At 56.4% G+C, this 22285-nt stretch overlaps 4 protein-coding genes across 4 annotated transcripts in view; 2 read left to right on the top strand and 2 right to left on the bottom strand.

The window, feature by feature from the left end:
* Positions 1–1713, top strand: part of PTSG_11061 (uncharacterized protein) — a gene marked incomplete at both ends in the record, with an annotated part of 6610 nt that extends 4897 nt beyond the window's left edge. The window contains 5 exons of the mRNA XM_004987923.1: positions 119–237; positions 476–579; positions 850–1015; positions 1254–1328; positions 1598–1713. Coding sequence (XP_004987980.1) covers positions 119–237; positions 476–579; positions 850–1015; positions 1254–1328; positions 1598–1713 — 580 coding nt within the window. The remainder of the gene's footprint in view (positions 1–118; positions 238–475; positions 580–849; positions 1016–1253; positions 1329–1597) is intronic.
* A 509-nt stretch (positions 1714–2222) lies between these two features.
* On the bottom strand, positions 2223–2968 carry PTSG_11060 (uncharacterized protein; the record flags this gene model as incomplete). Its single annotated transcript, XM_004987922.1, has 3 exons — positions 2223–2305; positions 2517–2623; positions 2895–2968. The coding sequence occupies 3 exons, from the start codon at positions 2966–2968 to the stop codon at positions 2223–2225; spliced, it is 264 nt and encodes an 87-aa protein (XP_004987979.1).
* A 115-nt stretch (positions 2969–3083) lies between these two features.
* On the top strand, positions 3084–11344 carry PTSG_11059 (TK protein kinase). Its single transcript, XM_004987921.1, has 9 exons — positions 3084–3635; positions 3960–4178; positions 4459–9035; positions 9168–9325; positions 9561–9612; positions 9783–9851; positions 10096–10247; positions 10473–10962; positions 11192–11344. The coding sequence occupies exons 1-9, from the start codon at positions 3236–3238 to the stop codon at positions 11258–11260; spliced, it is 6186 nt and encodes a 2061-aa protein (XP_004987978.1). The 5' UTR covers positions 3084–3235; the 3' UTR covers positions 11261–11344.
* Positions 11345–11732: 388 nt separating this feature from the next.
* Positions 11733–22028, bottom strand: PTSG_11058 (NHL repeat-containing protein; the record flags this gene model as incomplete). The annotated part of the gene is made up of 30 exons (XM_004987920.1): positions 21727–22028; positions 21347–21548; positions 21106–21207; positions 20722–20821; positions 20457–20551; positions 19824–20078; positions 19366–19545; positions 19138–19199; positions 18950–18998; positions 18651–18716; positions 18415–18528; positions 18131–18196; positions 17853–17963; positions 17610–17678; positions 17263–17409; positions 16926–16991; positions 16639–16764; positions 16242–16433; positions 15983–16048; positions 15717–15842; positions 15481–15564; positions 15183–15308; positions 14848–14991; positions 14636–14682; positions 14357–14411; positions 14151–14216; positions 13845–13970; positions 13472–13614; positions 13135–13257; positions 11733–12860 (listed from the first exon to the last, which is right to left on the bottom strand). The coding sequence occupies exons 1-30, from the start codon at positions 21838–21840 to the stop codon at positions 11733–11735; spliced, it is 4350 nt and encodes a 1449-aa protein (XP_004987977.1). The 5' UTR covers positions 21841–22028.
* Between the last annotated feature and the right edge of the window lie 257 nt (positions 22029–22285).

Raw genomic sequence — 22285 nt, 5'->3', positions numbered from 1 at the left:
TTTGGGCTCAGTGCTGATGATGATTCCCCTTTCCAACGCTCACCCAAACGTCCCTCACGCGTGCATATGTGTGCATATGTGTGTGTGTGTGTGTGTGTGTGTGTGTGTGTGTGTGCAGGCCCGGGGAGGTGAAGTGGCGGCTGATGATTGCCAGCTGCCACCGCAAGACAGGCAACTACCAGCGTGCACTCGAGACGTACAAGCGCATCCACACGCTCTTCCCGGAGAACATCGAATGTGAGCACGCTGCAGTGGGCATGTATGGCAGTGTGTGTGTATATGTGTGTGCGTGCGAGTACATTTGTGCGTCAGAGAGATTTGTTGTTGCTGCGCATGCGCGTGTGCAATCACGTGCGTGCTGATGCTTGTGGCTGCGTCGCTGCGTTCTCTCGTCTCTACTCTTCATCCTCTCACCTCCGTACCATCACCATCAATACTCTCAACCTACGTCTTCCCACTGCCCGTTGATGTCCAGGCCTCAAGTTCCTGATCCGGCTGTGCACGGACATGGGGCTGCCAGAGGTGCAGGACTACGCCGTTGCGCTGAAGAAGGCCGAGCAGGCCAAGGAGCGCCGCGAGGTACCACGCTGCTGCTGCTAGTGGTGGTGGTGGTGGTGGTGGTGAGGGTTATGGTGGTGGTTATGATGGTGGCGGTGGTTGAAGTCTGCGCACTTCTGTGACTTTCATGTTGTTGACATGTAACATAACGACCAACCACCCATCACCCTCATGTACACACACACACACACATACATACACACACACACACACACACACACACACACACACACACACACACACACACACACACACACACACACACACACACACACACACACCAAACTGTAGCGTGCTGCGAGTGGTCGTGGGAGTGCGCGGCGCTCTGGGCGGCGCGGGAGTCGACAGGCGAGCGGGAAGCGGCAGCGGTCCGGCCACCGTGCACGCGAAGAGCGACGAAGTGGGCGCGATAGTGCTCGCAGTGTCATGTCCAGTGATGACGACAGAGATGGCAGAGGTATTGCGCTGCCGATGCTCGTACTCGTGCTTGTGCGAGGGGGGGGGGGTGAGGGGAAGTGGCTGTTTGATTGCTTTCGTGCTGTGTGTTTGTAGCTGTGAATGTGATGGCTACTATTTGTGTCCATGTTGATGTTATTGTGTTCTACGGATTTGGTCCTCGCTGTGAACTTCCTCCTCGAGCATCCACACGTACTCTCTGTTCCGCTTCCACTCACGGCTGCGATGGTCGTCGGCAGGCACCGCTGATTTTGGCGGGTCGACGCGCGGACCAACAGACTTCTCTGCATCACTCAACCGCACGAACACGCTCGGTCAGTCGAGACGCGCACTCGTGGTCGCGCATGTGCAGACATGTTGCTGTTTATGCTTCGCACCGTGCATTGTGGCCCAACACACACACACACACACATACACACACACACACACACACACACACACACACACACACACATACACACATGCACATGCACATGCACATGCACGCACGCACGCGCGCGCGCGCACAAAACGAATGTTACCCTCTTCACTCACACATCCCCTTCCCGCTTTCACGTGTGTACATGTGTGCATGTGTGTGCAGATGCGAGCTACAAGGACCCCGTCGGTGCACTGCCGGTTCGGCCCAAGACCGCAGCAAGGAAGGCGGATGATGGCGAGGACTCGTTTGAACTCGATGAAGACATGCTGCCAGAGTAGACGCACACACAACACACACACACACACACACACACATACAGCACACACACCACACACACACACACACACACACACACACACACACACACACTCTCTCTCTCTCTCTCTCGTGCATCGATCGTATCAGAGAAAGTCCTTGTACTGTTGTCCCTTGTTGCTGTGGTTGCGTGTGCTGCCCCCTCTCCTCTTGTACCTCTTCTTGCCTGTTCCGCTCGATTTGACATGACATGATGATACGAAAAGCACACAGGCGGAAGTGGCCCAGCATTTACTCCACAGCAACAACACGGGTGTGCACGAGGGTGCGAATGTCACATTGGCACAAACATCCCATGCATCACACATCACACACAACAGCAACACTCACGCAACACGCCACGTCAACGACAGGCACAGCACACACATGCACACGCAACACGCCAGTCAAACGCAACATGCATCAACATCATCGCTTCGCGCACGGCACCGAGGGGGGGGGGGGGACTAGAATACGAGGGCAACAGCGGTGCTCACTTGGCAAGGCCATCAATGACTGACTTAATCTCCTCTGCAGACATGCCGTTGACGGCAAAGTGCTTCTCCTCACCAAAAGCTGTCAATGGAATCATTCAAGGGAGGCGTGAGAAGGGGCGGGGATGCCACAGATAATGTGCGCACGAAGTAATCGGGGTCGTAACAGCGGAGCAGGAGAGAGTGCAGCACTGAAGGACATGTGTCCGTCACACACGCACACACACACGCACATACACAGGAAGATACACACACGTTTGTTTCACACACACATGCACGTATGGATGACTTACGCAGGCGAGCTTGTACTTGTGCTTGTGCACCGTTGCATTCGCGAACGAGCACGGGAAGGGAAGGATTGGCCTTCTTCAAGCTGCTGTAGTACTTTGTGACAAAGTCCCTGTCATGTATGTATATGGAGTCAGTACCAAAGAGGTCACGTGGTGAGGGAACACATCACACCAAGCAACAACTGGCTTGATTACACGCACAGCACACATTGACGCGTGCACATCAACTACCAAGACACACACACACACTCACTCACTCACAAGCACACACATTCACTCACAAGCACACACATCCATTCACGCACACACACTCTCTAACATGCACACACAACGTACACAACCTCCCCCCCCATCAACACACCCACCCACCCTCACCCTCACCTTGCGCCTTGGCTGGCAGGGCTTGCGCTGCACAGGTGGATGCGCAGCTCCCGAACAACACGGCCCAAGCTCATGCTTCTGCTTCCTCTGCTTCCTCTGCTTCTCTTCGTCTTGCGGATGGCGTTGTGTGGCTGTGGCTGGCGGTGACGAAAATTGTAGTGTGTGATGGCCAATCGTCACAACATTAAACGCCTGCTGGACCACAAACAAGCGAGTGAGCAGGCAGCAAGCAGCAGGCAGAGGCATCATCACACTCTTCCTCTCTTCGACTTCCACCTGACAGCCTCATCCCCCTTCCCCCTCCTCACTCACTCACCGTGGTTTGCGTGTGTGCGCGCAACATGAGCGCGCCAGCGAAGCCAGCGATGGCGCCAACGAGGCTGCTGTTGTTGGTGGTGGTGGTGTTGGCGCTTGTTGGGGTGAGTGCGCAAGATGTTGTCGCTGTCGTCGCTGCTGAAGATGGTGCGCACACGCCACCTCCTCCTCTGATCTGGCCGTGCTCGCAAGACGCCGCGACAGCAGTCGGGACCACGACCGCGTTGTGGCTCACCGGCAGCACCATCCAGGCTTGCCGGGATCCCAGCACTGGCGGCGGGGATACCTGTTGCAGCGTAGATTCGTATCCGGCGGACTCGTTTAACAACCTCACCGCACCCATTGTCTGGCACAACGGGCGCCTGCAGCCGCTGCCATCCACACGCACGTCGGCGGTTTGCTTCGCCTCCTCCCTTCCATGCACAGGTAATGAGGTCGCCCCGCTTTCCTTTCAGCTCACATTATTGAAGATGCACACGCGTTTGTGCGAACAAAAATGCGCTCACATGTTTGCTCCAACCATTCACACTCACTCGCTTGCTTGCTCACTCACTCACTCATACACACATAAACATACACATACACACTCGCTTACTCATTCACTCGTCACTCACTCACATCACACACACACACACACACACACACACACACACACACACACACACACAAAACACGCACACAACACAACACACACACACACAAAACACACACAAAACACGCACACAACACAACACAACACAATGCACTCAGGCGGCCTGAACGAAACTACCGCCATCTTTGCTGTGGCGCCGTATCAGTCAGACCGCAGCTTCGTCACTGCGGCTCAGCTGCGTCAGGTTACCGCGCAGGCGCTGGCATCAAACACCTTGGTCGCGTTTGTTCACCGAGACGGAAGCGACGCTGCCACGCTCCGTACATCGCTCACAACTCCCGATGCCATTGGCCCTGTGCTCGCCGCAGATACCGCAGGTCAGCACACACACGCACATACACACACACACGCACGTACACACACGCACACACACGCACATACACACACGCACATACACGCACGCACACACACAAACACAGACACAACACACACACATAGAGCACATGCTTGTGCATCGTCCTGATGTACCTCTGAAGTGCCGGTTTGTGCCCTGTGTCATCACCCCCTCCCCTTGACCTCATCCCTAATGTCTGCACACTACTCCCCCTCCCTCCACTTTCATTCCCACCATTGGCCCTGCAATCGTGACGTGAACAGCTCTGGAAGTGACCACGCAAGCATTGGACCTTGCTTCGGACCTTGATGGCAGCCTGCACACCAGTGGATATATCAGCACGTCCGCCGTTGCAACACCAAGCAGTCTTCTGCTACAGATCACGCTCGCACTGCCGCCCAACCTCTCGCCGGCAGCTGTTGGTGCGCTTCAGAACAGCAGCGTACGCGTCAACACGTCGGTGTTTGTTGACGGTTTCCTCGCCGTGCAAGGCCCACTCACGTTTACGCCGTCCGTTGCATCATCTTCATCGTCGTCTCCGTCCATGCTGTTGCGTCTCGTGTCGACCAACATTGCAGCTACACTGCCACAATACCTCTTTTCCCGTGTGCGCATCGATGCACGCATGGATCTCGCGTCCTCCGCCTTCCCGCGCGTACTCCTCCCAACCAGCGCCGCCAACGTCACCGTATCCGTGCTTGCAGGCAACCTGCGCCCGCTCACGCTCGCCCGCACTGCCACAGTCGTTTGGTTCCCGAACAGCACCAATTGCAGCGAAATCAGCAACAACGGACAACAGCAGCAACCCCAACAGGTGCCAGTGTTCTGGAATGTCCCCGTTGGCGTGTGTTCGCCCGTACCCGCAGACCCGAGCACACACATGCACGTCACCGTCACACGTGCAAACGTCACTGTCCGCGTGTACGACGACGATGACACGTGCTCATCACCTGCTGTACTGGAGGCGTCACTGCCCCGCCACGAAGCAACTGCATCCGTGTTTGTGTCGCCGCCATCACCAGCAGCCCAGCAGCGCCATCTGCCATTCTGCCTTGCAGGCGCAGCATCGTCTCTTCTCTTCGCTGGCCTTGACCCCGCCTCAGCTGCCAGCAACAGCAGCAGCAACAACAACGACGACGACACCGACAACACCAACGATGATGGTCTCAGCGAGAGCATTTCGTACGCGACCATCACACCCATGACGGCATTTGCTGCTGCACAGACGGTCGTGGCACAGATCCACCGACCAGGCGACCTTCGTGTGCCCATCGCGGGCGAGAGCACAGGAGAGCTCACCGTGCCTGTCGTGCCACGCCCGTCTCGTCTTCCTACCAATGGTGGTGGTGGTGGTGGTGATTTGTGGTTTGTCGGCGCGCGCGCTGACTTGGAAGCAGCAGCAGGTGGGAGCAATCCACCCATCACCCTCCGCTCCCAGATCATGACCGTGACAGCACCAGTGCGTGTTGCCGGCGTCCACGCTGTCCACGTGCGCGGCACATGTCTGCACGGCACTGCCACCGTGTGCTTCACGGGCCCTGTTGTCGATGTTGTCGTGCCATGCCAGCCCGGCAGTGACACGCTCCGGTGGCATTACCACGTGGCCACCGTCAATGTGCTGCCCAGTGACGTGCGAGCAGGCCAGGCGTCCTTCACCATGCGCATGTGCCAGACCCGCATGTTGTTCGACACCATCGCCATCTCTCCGCTGTATTCGCTCGGTCCCCTCAACACCGCCGCCGCCACCACCAGCATCCCTAGTAGCAGTGAGGCTGAAACCAGCGCCACCAACAGCACCATGTGCACTGCTTCGTGGCCCGCTGCCGTCTGTTCGCAGCGCGGCTGCAGGTACGATGAGCGCCGCCGTCTGTGCCACCACCGCAACGCCCACGCGTGCTGGTTTGTTGCCGAGTCAGCCTGCACGCCTGACATTGGCTGTGCCTGGAGCGCAACCATCAGTGCATGCATCAACGATGATGGTGATTACGCCGGGGGAGTCGTGGACAGCCCACTTCCTTTCACGTCACCCATAGCTGTTGATGTTACGGCTGGCGGGAGCGGCGTGTACGAGACGGTGCGGGTGCCGGTCGCCTGGCACACGGGCGAAACACGCGCGTTTGTGCTCTACCCATCGCACCACGCTGCCTTGCCACACATCATGCTCGTGTACGGGCTCGCGCCATCATCATCATCACCATCACCATCACCATCACCATCACCATCACCATCACCATCACCATCGTCCTCATCGGACAGCCCTGCGTGGGCGGAGTGGCGTGCTGTGAGCGGCGTGACAGCGGCTGCTCTGCTGCAGTCGAACGCGTTCCTCGACACGGGCGTGATTGCCGCCGCCACACATCGCATCCCTGCGCCGTCGGACGCGTCGCCCCTCCTCCCAGCACCGCTGCATGCAAACCTGCAGGTCACGTGCAGCCTGCTGCCCGTCGTGTCTGTGACGGGCGACACGGCATCAGATGAGGAGATCAGTGCCACTCGAGCCGCTGTCGCCGTGCGCGTGCTTGACGTGACAGCGTCCACCATTCGTGTACAGCTCTCTGTTCCATTCGCCACAACCACAGCGCCCTGGCCGCTCGCCTTCACAGCTTCACCGCCAGCTGCTGCCGTGCACGCTGCCCCTACTGCACAGGCACACGACCCAACAGCAGTGCTCAGCACAAGCGTCACCGCGACCACCACAGAGGCCGGCGCAACAGTGCTGACGGCAGAGGTCACGGGTCTGTCGCCCGCTACCCCATATCGCATCGGTGTATCTGCATCTCTGTGCGGGGCCCTCACCCTCGCCAATGACGATGACAACGGCAACGATGGCAGCAGTGATCGCATTGCCGGTCGTGTAGTGACAGCGACAACTCTGCCGAGTACGGGACCAGCACCGCCGCCACTGCTGCCGCTCACGGCCTCAAATCGCGTGGAGCAGCTCGGGTGGCGTCTCAGCAGCGAGGGCCTGCATGTCAGCTGGTTCGTGCACGGCCAGCCGCCCACAGACGAGTATGATGCTGTGCTCACACACGGCAGCACACAGCAGACCATCACCGTTGCAGCCAACGCGCTTGACCTGAGCTCCGCCCTGCTGTCGCACGAATCGTTTGATGCGGCCACGGGTACCATGCGCACACCTGTCAGCGTCAACTCCTTGCGTGCGGGCCGTTGTGCCACTGCCACGTGCCAAGACGGCGGCCACTGCACTGTTCCTGTCTACTCGGAACCGCACCGCCAGTCTGTGCTCTTTCCCTACACGGGCGCCTTCCAGCCAACCATGGCGCTTCAAGTCCGTCTGCGCCGTGGGCAGCAGCTGCTGCACGAGGCGTCAGCCACCGTCACGGGCGCCGCTGGCGTTCCGGCTGCCCCCACATCTCTGGGTGCAACCGCGGGCGTGGATCTCCTCGTGGTGGAGTGGGCGCCTGTGCCGGGCGCTGTCGACTACGAACTGCAGGCCAACGTCACTGCCACCAACGCCCCCATCAGCATCATCTCCCCAACCACCCTCGTGCGTCTGCCCAGCTTGCCTCGCGAGACGCCCGTGTCCGTGCGTGTGCGTGCGCGGGCGCGTGTTGCCAGCGGTGCCACTGCTGGGCTCGCCTGCCAGCGCGCGCTCGGGGACGTGTGTGCGGGCAACGCGGCAGCGCTGGTGCTGGCGGGGCCGTGGTCAGCCGCCGTCACAACACGGACGCTTGGCAACCCGCCGCAGGCGGAGCCAGGGGCCGTGCGTGTTGTGTCGCTGACGGACACGACGGCGACTGTGGCGGTGGATGTGCTGCCCGGTGACCCGCGGGCGCTGGTGGTGTACGCGATCACAGAGCGGACGAGGGCCAACGGCGCACGGGAGCAGGAGACGGTGCGGGCCGTGCCCACACGCGTGGACGAGGAAAGCGGCCGTCTGATAGCGCGGGTTGCTGGGCTGAGCCCGTTCACCACGTATGCGTTCAGGGCGGCGTTTGTGTCCGCGTATGGTGAGGGCCCCATGACGGCAGAGGCGTCCACCCAGAACAGGACGCTGCGGGGCGTGCCCGGCGCACCGTCGCTGCGCAACCTGCGGGAGACGGGGGACGGGCTGCTGGTGCAGTGGTCGGCGCCTGGCCAGGAGGCAGGCCCCATCGACTTCTACACCGTCTACTTCACCAACATCGACAACGGCACGGAGGTGAGCATGCGGGTGCAGGAGGCCGGGTTGCTGCTGCAAGGCCTTGTGCCCGGCAGCACGTACACCGTGACCGTGACAGCCTCCACCCCGGCTGGTGAGAGCGAGCGCAGTCGCGTGTTGACGCACACGCTGCTGGCTGCCGCCTCGTCGTCGGGGTCCTCCGTGTCAAACGGCGCGCTGGCTGGCATTGCCGTTGCCGTGGTGCTGATCGTGGCGGTGGCGATGGTGGTGCTGCTGCTGCACAGCCGTCGGCAGCAGCGGGCGGCGGGCCAACGCTTGGAGCTGCAGCTGCAGCACATGAAGCTCAATGCAGACCAGCTGGCAGACCAAGTGCGCGTCATGTTCTCACAGGAGTTTGCGGAGACCATTGGTGGGGATCTTGCGCAGACGGAAGAGGACTTTGCGCGGCTGGAGGTGGATCGCACGCGGCTGCAGCTCGGCAGCGAGCTTGGCAAGGGCGCCTTTGGCGTCGTATACCGCGGCACCCTCACCCTCAATGGCCAGGCGCAGACGGTGGCGGTCAAGACGCTGCTTGACGGCGTTGTTCAGGACGAGCTGACCAAGTTCCTGGTTGAAGCGCGGCTGATGAGTCTGCTGCGACACGACAACCTCCTCCGCCTCGTGGCCGTCTGCACACGCGACACACCGTTTTACCTCGTCACAGAGTTTATGCCAAAGGTGCGTGGTTTGGTTGGTTTGTTTGGTTGGTTTGGCTGATTGGTTGGCTGTACTGTGAATGCTTATTCTCGTGCCATTGGCCCCCCCTCCCTAACGGGTTTGTGCTGCGTCCACCGCTGTGTGTCTGTTCAGGGCGACTTGAAGCGGTTTCTGCGCGACTGCCGGCCAACGCGTCCGGAGCCGCGCGAACGGTTGACGACAGCACAATTGAACCGCATGGTGCTGCAGATTGCCTCTGCCATGCAATATCTCGAGAGCAGACGCGTCATCCACCGTGACCTCGCAGCAAGGTGTGTGTGTGTTTGTGTTTTGTTTGTTTGTTTGTATATTTGTGTGTTTGTATGTATAGTTGTGTGTTTGTATGTTTGTTTGTTTGTTTGTTTGTTTGTGTGTGTGTTTTTGTGCGTGTGTGTGCGAATTTGTTCTTCTTCACCTGCCGTCGGCGTGTTCTCATTTTACATGCACCACCACCTACATCGGACGCCTGGCGCATTCCGTTGCGCTTCCCTAAACACGTCCCTGCAGGAATGTGCTCGTGAATGACAACAACGTGGTCAAGATTGCAGACTTTGGCATGGTATGACTCAAACGCCAAAGCCATGTCATGTTTGGCAGATGTCAATGCGCTGTGAAAATGTTCTGACTCTCGATTCCAAAGCGCAGGCTTGCCCCTGCCACACTGCACGTGTCACATTCACGAATACTCACTGTCTGCCCGATACTGCCATCACTCCTTGGTGCCATCAGTCCCGCAACACGGAGGAGAGCGACTACTACAAGAAGCGTTCGGATGACCGTGTGCCAATCAAGTGGATGGTGAGCACTGCATGCCTGTGTCACAATACCACACTTGAATGTCTGCACGTTCAGTGGCATGCGTTTTCACACCCAATCTGTGCTTCATGCTCAGTGCTTGTGTACCCAACGTTTCCTCTTAGCGTATGTGGCCGCCACCGCCACCGCCACCGCCACAACCACTACCACTACCATTACCACGCCTGTTCACCTCATTAACCCGGTCCATCTGCTACCACTGCCCTGCTGCCCGCTGTGCCCAAAGGCGCCAGAATCGGTGACGGACCGCATCTACACGAGCCGGAGTGACGTGTGGTCGTTTGGCGTTCTCACGTGGGAGGTGTACTCCTTTGCACGCGCCCCTTATGCCGAATACACGGCCATGGAGGCTGTTGCTGCCGCTGCCGCGGGCTACAGGTGCGCTATGGGACGTGGTGAGGCCAGAAAGAAGGAAATTTTGGGTGTGTGCCATGGGAATTTGAACGCACACACACACACACACACACACACACACACACACACACACACACACACACACACACACACAACACGCATGCACGACAGTAACCTGGTTGTTGAGCGCTCATATGTGTGCTGTTACCCCCCTCCCGTCTCAAACAAACACGTGTTTTCGCTCGTAAGGCTGCCCCGCCCGGACATGTGCCCCGAAGGGATGTACACGGTAATGCAGCTGTGCTGGGCGTACGGGAGCCAGGATCGCCCCTCCTTTGCTGTCCTCGCACACGAGATTGACTTCTTCCTGCGCACAGGCCGCTTCAAAGCGCTCGTGCAAGCAGAAAGCACACAGACGAAACGGGGTGCAGACAGCCGCAGACACCACCATCCCGCCCCGTCGACTGCCATCGGTAGTGGTGGCGGTGGCTACGACAATGTTGGTTCGCACACCGGCTATTTCGGGGAGCGCGAGGTGGCACCTGTTGCGGTGGACGCAACTGGCTATGTTGCTGATGCTTCCCTGGATGGCAACGACGCTGACAGCGGGTCTGGTGGTACAGTGACATACCCACGCCTGGAGCCCAACACGCCAGCTGCGACCACGCTGTACGCTGAGACCCCCGCGCGTCGCAGACAGCACGAACCGCCATATCCACGCACTGTCCCGAATACTCAGGTTTGGACTGTGTGTGTCTGTGTGTCTGTGTGTGTTTGTGTGTGTCTGTGTGTGTGTGTGTGTTTGTGTTTGTGTCTGTGTCTGTGTGTGCATGATTGTTTGTAGTGGGGTGAACTCGGTGCATGATTTGTGCCTTCGTGCGGTGAGGGTGAGCAATGTTGGTAACAAAGCCTACACATGGTCACTCACGCTGCTTGCGCTTGCATGGCTTGGAATACGTTGCGCGCAGGGTGGCATGGTACAAAATGCTGCATACCAACGCCTGCCAAACCTTCATGGCCAATCCCCTGCCCCGTGAACACTTGACACTGCCACACTTGTCACGCTATATCCATCGCAAACGAGTCTTATTGAGCACTTTTGCACTGTTACTCTCGTGTCCCAAATGATCGTGTGTGGGACCACTGCATATTCTTTTGCGTGCTCGTGTACGACCATGTATCAGTTGTAGTTGCATTAAATCAGAGTGCATTAGCGTGCGCAAGATGTCAGTTGCACACTGCGACGTGCCGACCATGGCAAACGCAAATATCGAAGCACGCACGGACGCGTGAGTATGCACACACGCACGCACACAACGCACACATACACACCCACACACCCACACACCCACACACCCACACACCCACACACACGCACGCACGGACACGCAGCACACACATACACATGCACACAACACAACACATACATATTCACACACAAAACATCACACAGACAACAAGATGATGTTGCCAGAGGTCGCCTCATCATTCCATCATTCCACGTCGCCATCAAAGGTGCACGCGTCGAATGCGGCGGTTCTGCTGGTCCACAAACACAATTGCGCGTTCGCCAATGTCGTAGGCGACGCTGACAGGTGAGTGAAGGTTTGTGGCGTTTGGTTCATTGCCATCGCCGTTGAAGCCTCGACTGCCCGTGCCTGCAAGCACGGTCACCGGAGAATCACCGCCGTCCAAGCTCACAGACCGCAGCACGTGCTTGTTTGTGTCTGCAATGACCAGCATGGTGCCCTTTGCATTGACAGCAACGCCTTCAGGGTGGTCCAGATTCGTCTCAAGCGCAGCAGTGGTCGTGCTGCCGTCCACATCACCGCCGTACCGGCCCGTGCCAACCAGTGTGTCGATGATTTTGTAGCTGTCCAGATCAACGTAGCGGATGCGGTTGTTGCCCTTGTCAGCTATGTACAAATCACCGGCGCCGCGAACAGCAATGCCTGTGGGCGCGTTGAGCCACGCGGTTGTGGCTGGGCGGCCGTCACCGTGGTATCCTTTGCGGAAGGGCGTGCCAGCAACGACGTCAATCACAACAGAGCGTCGGTCCACACCGTACACAACATGGTTCTCCGTGTCGGCGATGTACAGCGTGCCGCGGCTGTCGAACGCAAGGCCGTGCGGGGAGTGGATCTGCGCCGCGCGACTTGAGCCGCCCATGCCACGATGGCCGGCCTCGCCCGTGCCGACAAACACAGACAGGACGCCCGTGCTTGCGTCCACGACGCTGACACGGTGGTTGCCCTTCTCCGAGATGTACACGTTGCCCATGGTGTCGACGGCCACGCACGTGGGGCGGTCCAGCTGCGCAGCTGTGGCCAGGCCGCCAACGCCAGTGGACCCGCGGGTCTTGGTGCCGGCGATGGTGGTGATGGTGCTGCCGTCACGCGAGATGCTCACGACGCGGTGGCGGATGGCAATGTACGTGGCGCCCGTCACGTCCACGGCAACGCACTCGGCCTGGTTGAGGCCTGTTGCTGTGGGGTCACTCGACCCCGTCCAGTCCACCAGGCCGTTGCCGGCGATGGTTTCCACAGTGCCGGTCGCCTGTGTGGTGAACGTGACTTCCGTCGTCGTCGTCACAGCGGTAGCGGTTGAGCGGGTGCTTGCCTCAAAGCACAGGCACACCTGCAAACATTGTGCGTGTGAGTGTGAGTGTGTGCGCGTATGCGCGCGCGTGTGTGTACATATGTGTGTACATGTGTGTTTTGTGGTGAAATGAGAGGATGCTTTAAGGGCTGCAGTTGTCACGGTGCTTGTGGTCTGATCCTGGCCGTCGGTGTACCCGCACAGTCATGGCCACACACAAGATCACATCAAGCATACACACATGCACACGCACAACATTACACATTCAAACCCACACCCACCCACATACACACGCACACAACACGTGACGTACATTGCGGCAGCCCTCGTGCTCCTCGAAGAAAGAGGCGTCCAGTCCTTGTGATGCACAATGCGCTGAACAGTCATCCTCTTCTTGAGTAATCTCGAAGCGTTTCCTGCACCCGCACGTGCACACCTGCAATTGACCAAGTTATATGCACACGCGTTGCACGTGCAGATTGGACGGTGTAAGCAGCATGTGTACATTTGCAGCAATGCTGTGGCGTGGGACGCATGGCCTGCACACCAGCTTCTTCTCTTCTGTGTTACCGCTGCATGCGACATGAATGCGCGTGAATGTACGTGAATGCACATGAAAGTGTGCACTTTGCGTGTGCGTGAAACCTCACCCGCGTGCAGCCGCCGTAGGTGGCCATGAAAGTCGAGTCCTCGTTGTTACGCTCACAACGTTCGCGGCACGTGGCCGGATTGAGGGAACGGCTCAGGCCTTCACACGCGTTGACGGTTGTGGGTGATCCAGTCGTGGAGATGGCTGGAGGTCGAGGAAAGAAACACGGCAAGATGGCAAGACGTGTGAGACTGACGCAACAGAAGTGAAACACGTGACACGCCCGCACATGAACTGCGCTGAGGTTGTGATATGATATGATGCAGTCACCATGCATGTAGGAATGCTGGTCACAAGAACATTACAACATGCTGCAGGATCGGGCGGATGAGACAACAACAATAAAAGAACATTGTCAACAGTCCTCAACTCACGTTGGCAGGTCTTTGCGACGCCAGACCACTCTGCTCGGCCGTTGGTGATGGAGCATGTGCGGGACGTGTCGCCAGAGGCGGACAGCTCATACCCATAGTTGCAGCTCTCGTACGTGCACGTGTCACCTGTGCGTTTATGTGTGCGTTTGGGTGTGTGACTCTAACGTGTGCATGTCACGTTCCCTCCTCACACACATGCACACACACAAAAGGAAGTTGCAGTGAACAGCATTGACGATTACAGAGATACAAAATCGGCCATGCACGCACGCATAGACGCACACGCACACACGCACGCGCTCATACCTTTAGCGCCAGAGCACGTGCCAGATGTCGCGCCATTTGTCAGCGTTAGAGCACCGCAGGACAGTTCTGTAGACGGGGTGGTGGCCAAGCAATACGGTTGAGATTGGGGGTGATGTGTGAAATGTTTGCGGGTCACCATGAACTACAACTGCCCCTTCTCCTTCCTTATCTCGTCACATTGATTCACATTGTATGTTTCAACTCACGCCTGCACTTGGTTCCTCCAGCGGAGTAGAAGCCATCCTCCTCGCGACAGCGGACCTGCCAGTGTTCAGACACAACACGACCAGAATGGAAATCAGAACAGATGACAAAAAAGAAAAAACGAGTACGTTCTTGGCAGACGCGTATGCCACGCGACTCGACGCAGTTCATGCCATCATTGCTCACATACACAAACACAGACGGACACACACAGACAGACACACACACACACACACACACACACACACACACACACAGGTCCAAACAAAGGCAAGACATACGTCGCACACGCGGACTTGGGGAGAAGATGAACCCGTGTTGTAAATGCCTGGAAGTTGTGTCACGTTGAAAGAAACGCCCTGATGAGCACAACACGCCAACGTTGGGTGTCGAAGCAGAGAAGGGCTGTGATCACAATCTGAAAACAGACGTATCACAGCAACGCTACGCACGCACGCACACACACACACATGCACGTGAGCATAACACTGACCTGCAAAGACTGAGCCCTCGGATGCCAGGATGCTGTAACTGCCGGAAAGTGTATCACCAAGTGTGCAGTCAACAAGCTCTGCGCCAGCCAACAGCGAGCAATCATACACGAGGGTTGACCCCTTCTTGGAGACGCCGCTAACGGCTAAGATTGAGGGTCGGGGTACAGCACATGTTCATGTCTCAGATGGGATGAATTGTGCATGATTTGCAAAGCCATCACAAAGCAGTGGCTGTTGTCCTTGGCTCAATCAAATACACACACGCACACACTTTCACAAGCACCGACACACGCACACAACACAACGCACACGCGTGTACACACGAACGACGCACCATAGGTGTCGAAATCGCAGTACTGGGCCGTGTTGCCGCTCACGGTTAGTGTCTCTGCGGATGCGTAGATGCGCTTGGAAAGAGACGCTCCCGCGTCTTGGCACAGAATCTCGTACGTGTCTGTGCCTGCAGGCAAGCAACAATGGTGAGGGCATGATAGCGCCACCAGCAGTGACAACGACAACGGTAATGGCAGATGCTCATACGCATGAGATTGATAAGTGCGAAACTAAATACGGATAAGTGCCAACGTGTAGTGCTGCAAACGATGAGATATAACCGCAACCGCAGGGCTCACCGGAGGTGTAGTAGAGGCCAGTGATGGCCTGACCGGCAGCACAGGCAATGGTGAAATTGGTTCCTCCATCACCCTCAATCGTTTCTGTACCAGAGAAGGAGGGGGGCGAGAGAGTGTGTGAATGTGTGTGTGTGTGTGAATGTGTGTGAGCGGTGTGACAACTCAACAACACACACGCGCGCACACACACGCACGCACACACACACACTCAAATGCATACAGTGACTGCTGCGTACCCAAACAGGTCTTCTCGTCGCCGTCCCAGTATGCCGTGTCTTCGTCTTGAATGCATGTGCGTGACGAGCTGCCGCCAATGCCAAACACAAAGCCGTCATCACAGCTATCGTAGACACAGACGTCGCCTGACGGGGAAAAACCAGCAACACCAACAACGTTTCACATGAGACAAGGTCTCGAGCAGCAACTCAGGATAGAAGATAAGGCCGTGCCTTCTACATCATCATATCCACATGGCAGCCAAGCCTCCCCATCCCTTTCTTACCGACGGTGCCAGAGCAGGACCCAGACACGCTGCCGTATTCCAGCGTCAGCGTCGGGCACATCACCTCTGGCAGGCACGTGATAGCGCGCAAGAGTAACAATGCATAGGAAATGTGCGAAACAGCATGAGTGCACAAACGGCCACAACTGGATGCTTGGATGAGCATCTCGTCGCCAAACAAGCAGGCACACACACACACACACACACACACACACACACACACACACACACACACACACACACACACACACACACACACCTGTGCATGTTGCGATGGTGGCATCCCAGGAGGCGGAGTGTCCGTCCGCATGGAGTACACATGTGGTGGTTGTGATGCTTGATGAAGGCCAATACCCGGTGTCGCAGGTGAAACTGCACTCGCCACCCACAGTGCCGTCGCAAGTGCCACTTGTTACACCATTCTGCACTTCGATGCTTGAGCACGTCACCACTGCAACCCAAATAGAGACGTCGTGGTGGTATTAGTAGTGACTATGGGGAGACACACATGGTGCTCATTCGTGACACGTTGGTGTCGTGGAGCAAGAATGACATGGCGCGCACAGACTGTGCAAACTGATCCCTTGCTCCCCGCACGCATATGCACACACACACACACATTTACATGCATCCCTCTCTCTCCGTCCATCTCTCACCTTCGCACTGCTTGGATGTGCCAGACCAGGCAGCGACGCCGTCCGTCACACCGCACGTGCGACGAGTGGAGCCGCCAGACGACAGCGCATATCCAGTGTCACATTCATCGTAGGTGCACGTGTCATCTGTCATGACATGAAGTGCATGATTGTGTAAGATTGTGTATGATTATGCAGGGCGGTATAGGACACGCATAGTATAACGTACATAACATTGTATGTTGCTCTCGGATCAGTCTGACAAGGCACGATTCCTTGTTGATTGTTTGCAGTTACAGGTTGCTCACCATAGTTGCCGCTGCATTCGCCACTCGTCTGCCCGTTCGCCAGCACGATTTCGCCGCAGTCAACCGCTGGAGAATGCATCAAGTTGAACGCGAGTGATGCGATTACGCAGAGCAATGTGTTCCATGTGAGCGGATGGTGCAGAAGTACAGTTGCATCGTGCTCGTATCCGACTCCACCTACACCCGCCCGCTCATATTCACCCACACACAGTCTGCCTCCTTCACACACACACACACACACACACACACACACACACACACACACACACACTCTCTCTCTCTCTCTCTCTCTCTCTCCCTCTCCCCCTCTCCCTTAACTGGTTGCGTACAATCTTACTAATGCATGTGCGCTCGGAGCCTGTCCACTCAGCCACAGCGAGCCCGTCAGAATCTGTTGTTTCTGTGCAGGTGCGAGTGAAACCGCCACTGGCCTCTGTTGGCGACAGCACAAAGCCGTCGTTGCAGCCCCGCTCGCATGTCGACCCTGCCAGCGATTGTCGATCCATGACACACGTGCATGTGAGGGGATGCAACAACATCAACTTTTGTGGCATCACCCATTCCAACGCTAACATTGCAGTGGAACACACACACACACACATACCCACACGCACACACACGCGCGCGCAGTCACATACACACACAGAGCCATGGCCATTACATTGAATGATCACATTCACTCACCAAGCGTGCCCGTGCACGTGTCGCCCCGCCATCCATTCGTGGGAGCAGTCAATTCAGAGCATTCCAGGACTGTCACCGCAAATTCATGGGGCAAGTACGGTGTCGATGTGAAGAGAGCGTGTGAGTGACACAACAAACACAGAAGACAAAGACCGACGGGCAAGTGTAGGAACGAAGGAATGTCAATCCCACATAATCCTCCAAAGACACTGCATGCATTCATTTTAAAATCAAGCCACGCACGTTCACAGTAGGGTTCCGTTCCTGTCCAGCCGTCTGCGGTGCATTCGCGCGAGAAGGTGGTGCCGCGCAGGGCGTAACCAGAAGGGCAGGAGTAGTACGTGCACACGTCACCTGTGACGTGAATGAATATGCATGCATGCAAGCATGTGTGTGTGTGTGTGCGTGTAAGCGGAATCAGCGGCAGAAGACGTGACAGAGTGACACAGCAAGTCGATCTGTTTACGTGGGTGTGATGCAGGCAATCATAAGAGCGACGAAGGATGCTGGTGCGTCATCACCGTAATTGCCGCTGCAGCTGCCAATGAGGGTAATCTGTGAATGCGTCAGCCTGTTGCAAGTGATTGCTACAGTGGATGCAAGCCAACATTTCGCGCGACCGAGGGTGAGTAAAGATGCGTGTGTTTCAACAAAACAACATGGGCAACCAAACACAGCACACGCAGCATACTTCCACAAACGAGAACAAAAGTATGGTCTCACACACAATCACACACAACATACAACGCACACACAACACATACTGTGCATTTGCCCAATGTTTCAAGCCCTCGTTGTAACTTACGTTCACATGTGATGTCTGCACCAGACCAGGCACCATCAGCGTCACACGTGCGCGTTGTCGCTGCGCTGCTGAATTCGTATCCGGTGTTGCAGCTCTCAAACGTGCATTCATCGCCTGCGACGTGCAAGCGGCCAAGCCAGGCGGACAAGCATGTGGATGACGTGTTATTCCTTGGACACAGCACAAACAAGCAGTTCGACTCATGGACCCGAACAAGAAGGGTTTCGCGCACCGACCTTCAAATCCGGTGCAATCACCCGAGATGGTGCCATGGGTGATCGTCAACTGAGGACACACAGGCTCTGTCAACATTGGACACAGCTATTCTAAGTGAGCCTGGGCGCGTCCATGGTGCTTGGAATGACGAATTACTCCGTTCCGCACAGAGGGCACCACAACATCACGCGCACAAAACCGCAGGCAAAGAACCACACGCACACAACGGCATGCACACACACGCACACACACACACACACACACACGCACACGCACACACGCGCGCACACACACACGCACGCATACAGCGCAAACGCACCGCTGCAATACCCGTCGCTGTTGAGCATGGTGCCATCGACGCATTGTGGCTGCGCAACGCATGCAAAAAGTACGTGTGAATGACAATAACATGCACAAATCCACCATCATGATTGCGCATCAGCTGGTCAGCCAGCAGATCGGTTGAGCTTGACACTAGTCACAGCAACGTGTGTCTGTGGCACTCACTTTGCACTCAGTAAAGGTCCACTCGCGGTCACTTGTGGAAGAATCAAATGTGGATGTCAAACCTGTGAATGAAAGCAGATGCACGAGACAGCAAGATGGTGAGCGAGCAGAGTACCATGCATGTATTCGACAGGTCGTGTGGGTGGTGGTGATGCTGCAACACCGAGCAGAGGCAGTACAGCCTCTCTCGACGACAGAGGAGGCGGGTAAACGAGGAAACACACGAACTTGTGATGACATATGCGCCGGAGCTTGTTGAGAAGTCAAAGTCTGCGCCAGCAGCATTGACAGCCACAGCGCCGTTGCAATTCACGGCGGAGATCTCGGTGTTCTCATAGCCAGTGCACTGGAACGAGTACACGCGGTCTTGAAACGACGAAACATAGGCAGACTTCACGCCGGTGATGTCTGCAAACAGGATATGGAGCGCGAATTGAAGACAGAGATGAGAGAAATGCTGTGGAGCGCCACAACACGTGAATGTGGACACACGTAAACGAGCGTGCAAACAAGCAAATGCGTAAAGCAGGTACAATCACGCACACACACACTTGTGCAAGCTGCACCTGTCTTCCAGCAAAGCATGCAAGAGTCAGCGCCATGCATGCGTTGCACGGGTTTGTAACCCGACCGTGTCGCATGCTCGAGTCACAACTATCATCGCCCGCGCTCCCCAATTGACTGACATGTGTTGCTTGGGCAGGAGACGGTGAACGCTGTCCCAAGCTTTCCATAGGCAGGAGTGGACCAGGTCTGGCTGGTGATAACCTGCCCACCGCTGGTTGGTTTCGTGCACGTGAAGGCCCAGCGACGGTCTGTGCTGCTAGCTGCAAACTGTGTCGAGATTGTGGTGATGGCGGTGGAGGTCTCGCAGTACGAGCCAAACGATTCTTGGTAGTCAGCGACAAAGTTCCCGTTGGTGATGCCACTGAGGGACAGCGCTGCCGAGGAGAAAACGGGATGCATGGGGGAAAGAAGTTGGACAAACACACACACACACACACACACACACACACACACACACACACACACACACACACACACACACACACACACACACACACACACACACACACGCAGACAGACGCACACGTGTACATACACAATGGTAACAGTGAGAACAATCAAGAGAAAAGGCTGGTGTAGTCGCGTGAAGTTGCTCCGCGGCAACATGACAGGAAGCTGCTGCACACATGGCCTTGTCACATGCCCATGCATTGGTACGGCCGACACACAGACAGACACACACACACACACACACAATCACACATGCATGTGCGCGCGATGATATCTTTGCGCAGATTTTCATTCAATCTTACTGGTGCACACTCGGGGAACGTCGCTGTTGACGTAGTCGCCAGTCAGGTCGCACTCCACTTCGCACGTGGTGATTTTCCAACGACGATCCCACTCACTAACACGCGCAATCGACAAGGGAGAAATGCATCAGTCATGTGTGCAACGCATGCGCTGTACGAGCGACATTCGCTCGACACACGCGCACTACGCACAAGCATGTCTACACCGCGTACACGTACACATGAAAATGCACACACACGCACACAGAGGAATACATGTTCTTACAAAAGGGTGTCGGTGTATTTGCTGTACAAGCCAGTGATGATCTTGTTGGTGCCAGTGATGTCGTAGTCAAGGTTGCCCGTCCTCGAGTTTTCATAAGACGCTGTGTTGACGAGCAGGTGCGATTGTCATGTAAGGACGTGTGTGTGTGTGTGCGTGTGTGGAGGTGTGTATGTGTGCGTGTGTGGAGGTGTGTATGTGTGCGTTGGATGTGTGCGTGCGTTTGTGGAGATGTGGATGCGTGTATGTGTGCTTGTATGTATGTGTGTGTAAATCGCACTGAAACCCCGTTCACATCACTATGCAACAGCCAACTTGTTTCAAGCACTCGCATGACAAACGATACAGGCATCAAAAGTGACGCAACGCGCATTGCATGGACCGCACATGTTTGTGCACAGTTGAGCAGTTGAACGCTGTCCGGTCGACGGCAGGTGTACGTCCACAAGCGGTCCACACTGCTGTATGTCGATTCAAGCTTCTCCATGTCTGAGTGCGCACAGTTTACAGCATTATTGGGTTAGCGTTGAATGCACACAGTACCACGAGAGTGCAAGGAAATGAGGCGGAGGATGGGATCGGCACAAGAGAGCTCACGTTCCTTGCTCTCAAGCAGACACACACTTACAGTAGCCGCTTGCACAATCGTAGTTGTTGTTGCTGTGAAGGTCACGAACGTCGTAACCACCACTGCTTTGCGTGTCGCTGGAGGCGGTGCCAATCGGGGCACAGCTGAAGTCCCAACGGCGATCATACTTGTTGTCGCTATATTTGCTGGTCATGTAGGTGAGGCCTTCTCCTGTATCGCAGCGGAAGTACAAGTCGCCTCGCTGTGACGTCCCGAGGTTCCACACGTTGGTGTTCATGCGTGTATGTGTGCGAGAGTTTGTGAATCACAATCAGCGAAAAAGAAGACCCAAGTAGCAAGCAAACTTTCATGTCACTCTCGCGCTCAGAGAATATCCTGCTGACGATGGCACAAGCACAGCACTCAACTACCGTTCATACATTGCTGTTCACGTAGGCATCAGCTTGCCGCATGAAGATGAGGGCATGAAGGAGCGGCACCAAGATCAAGATGGCACCCGCGCTCCAGCGTCCGTGCATGTTGATTGCTGCCATACACGGGTAAGGCTTTCACGCTTGATCACTTCTCCGCGCAAGCCCAAACCAATCAATGCGCGCTTTCGTCGAAGCCGAAGGGATCTTGTCGACCGAGTGCCCTGTGCTGCCACGATGAGTGCACCTCTGCCTCTTTTCGTGATGTTGAAAATGACGACTGGCTGGTTGTTTTGGTTGCTGAAGGTGGCTGTTGTGTGCGATGTCATCATTCTGTCACGTCATCTACCATGTTGTTGAGTAGTTGTCGTCACGGATTTCCCGTGACCAAAATCAGAGAGGACCTAGCCTGACGATAATCAGCCATGTTTTCGACGATTATGAGGCAGGAGTCCTGTTCAGCCGTCGTCAATCCGGACGAACAACACAAACAACCAACGAGACAAAACAGCAGATCGCAAACAACAGTCGACATGAAACAGCTCCGCTGATGTACATGCTTGGCTGG

This window comes from Salpingoeca rosetta, assembly GCF_000188695.1.
Source record: "Salpingoeca rosetta unplaced genomic scaffold supercont1.39, whole genome shotgun sequence".
Taxonomy (NCBI): domain Eukaryota; class Choanoflagellata; order Craspedida; family Salpingoecidae; genus Salpingoeca; species Salpingoeca rosetta.
Note: the sequence above shows the minus strand (reverse complement) of the source record. Positions and strands in the feature narration are given on the sequence as shown.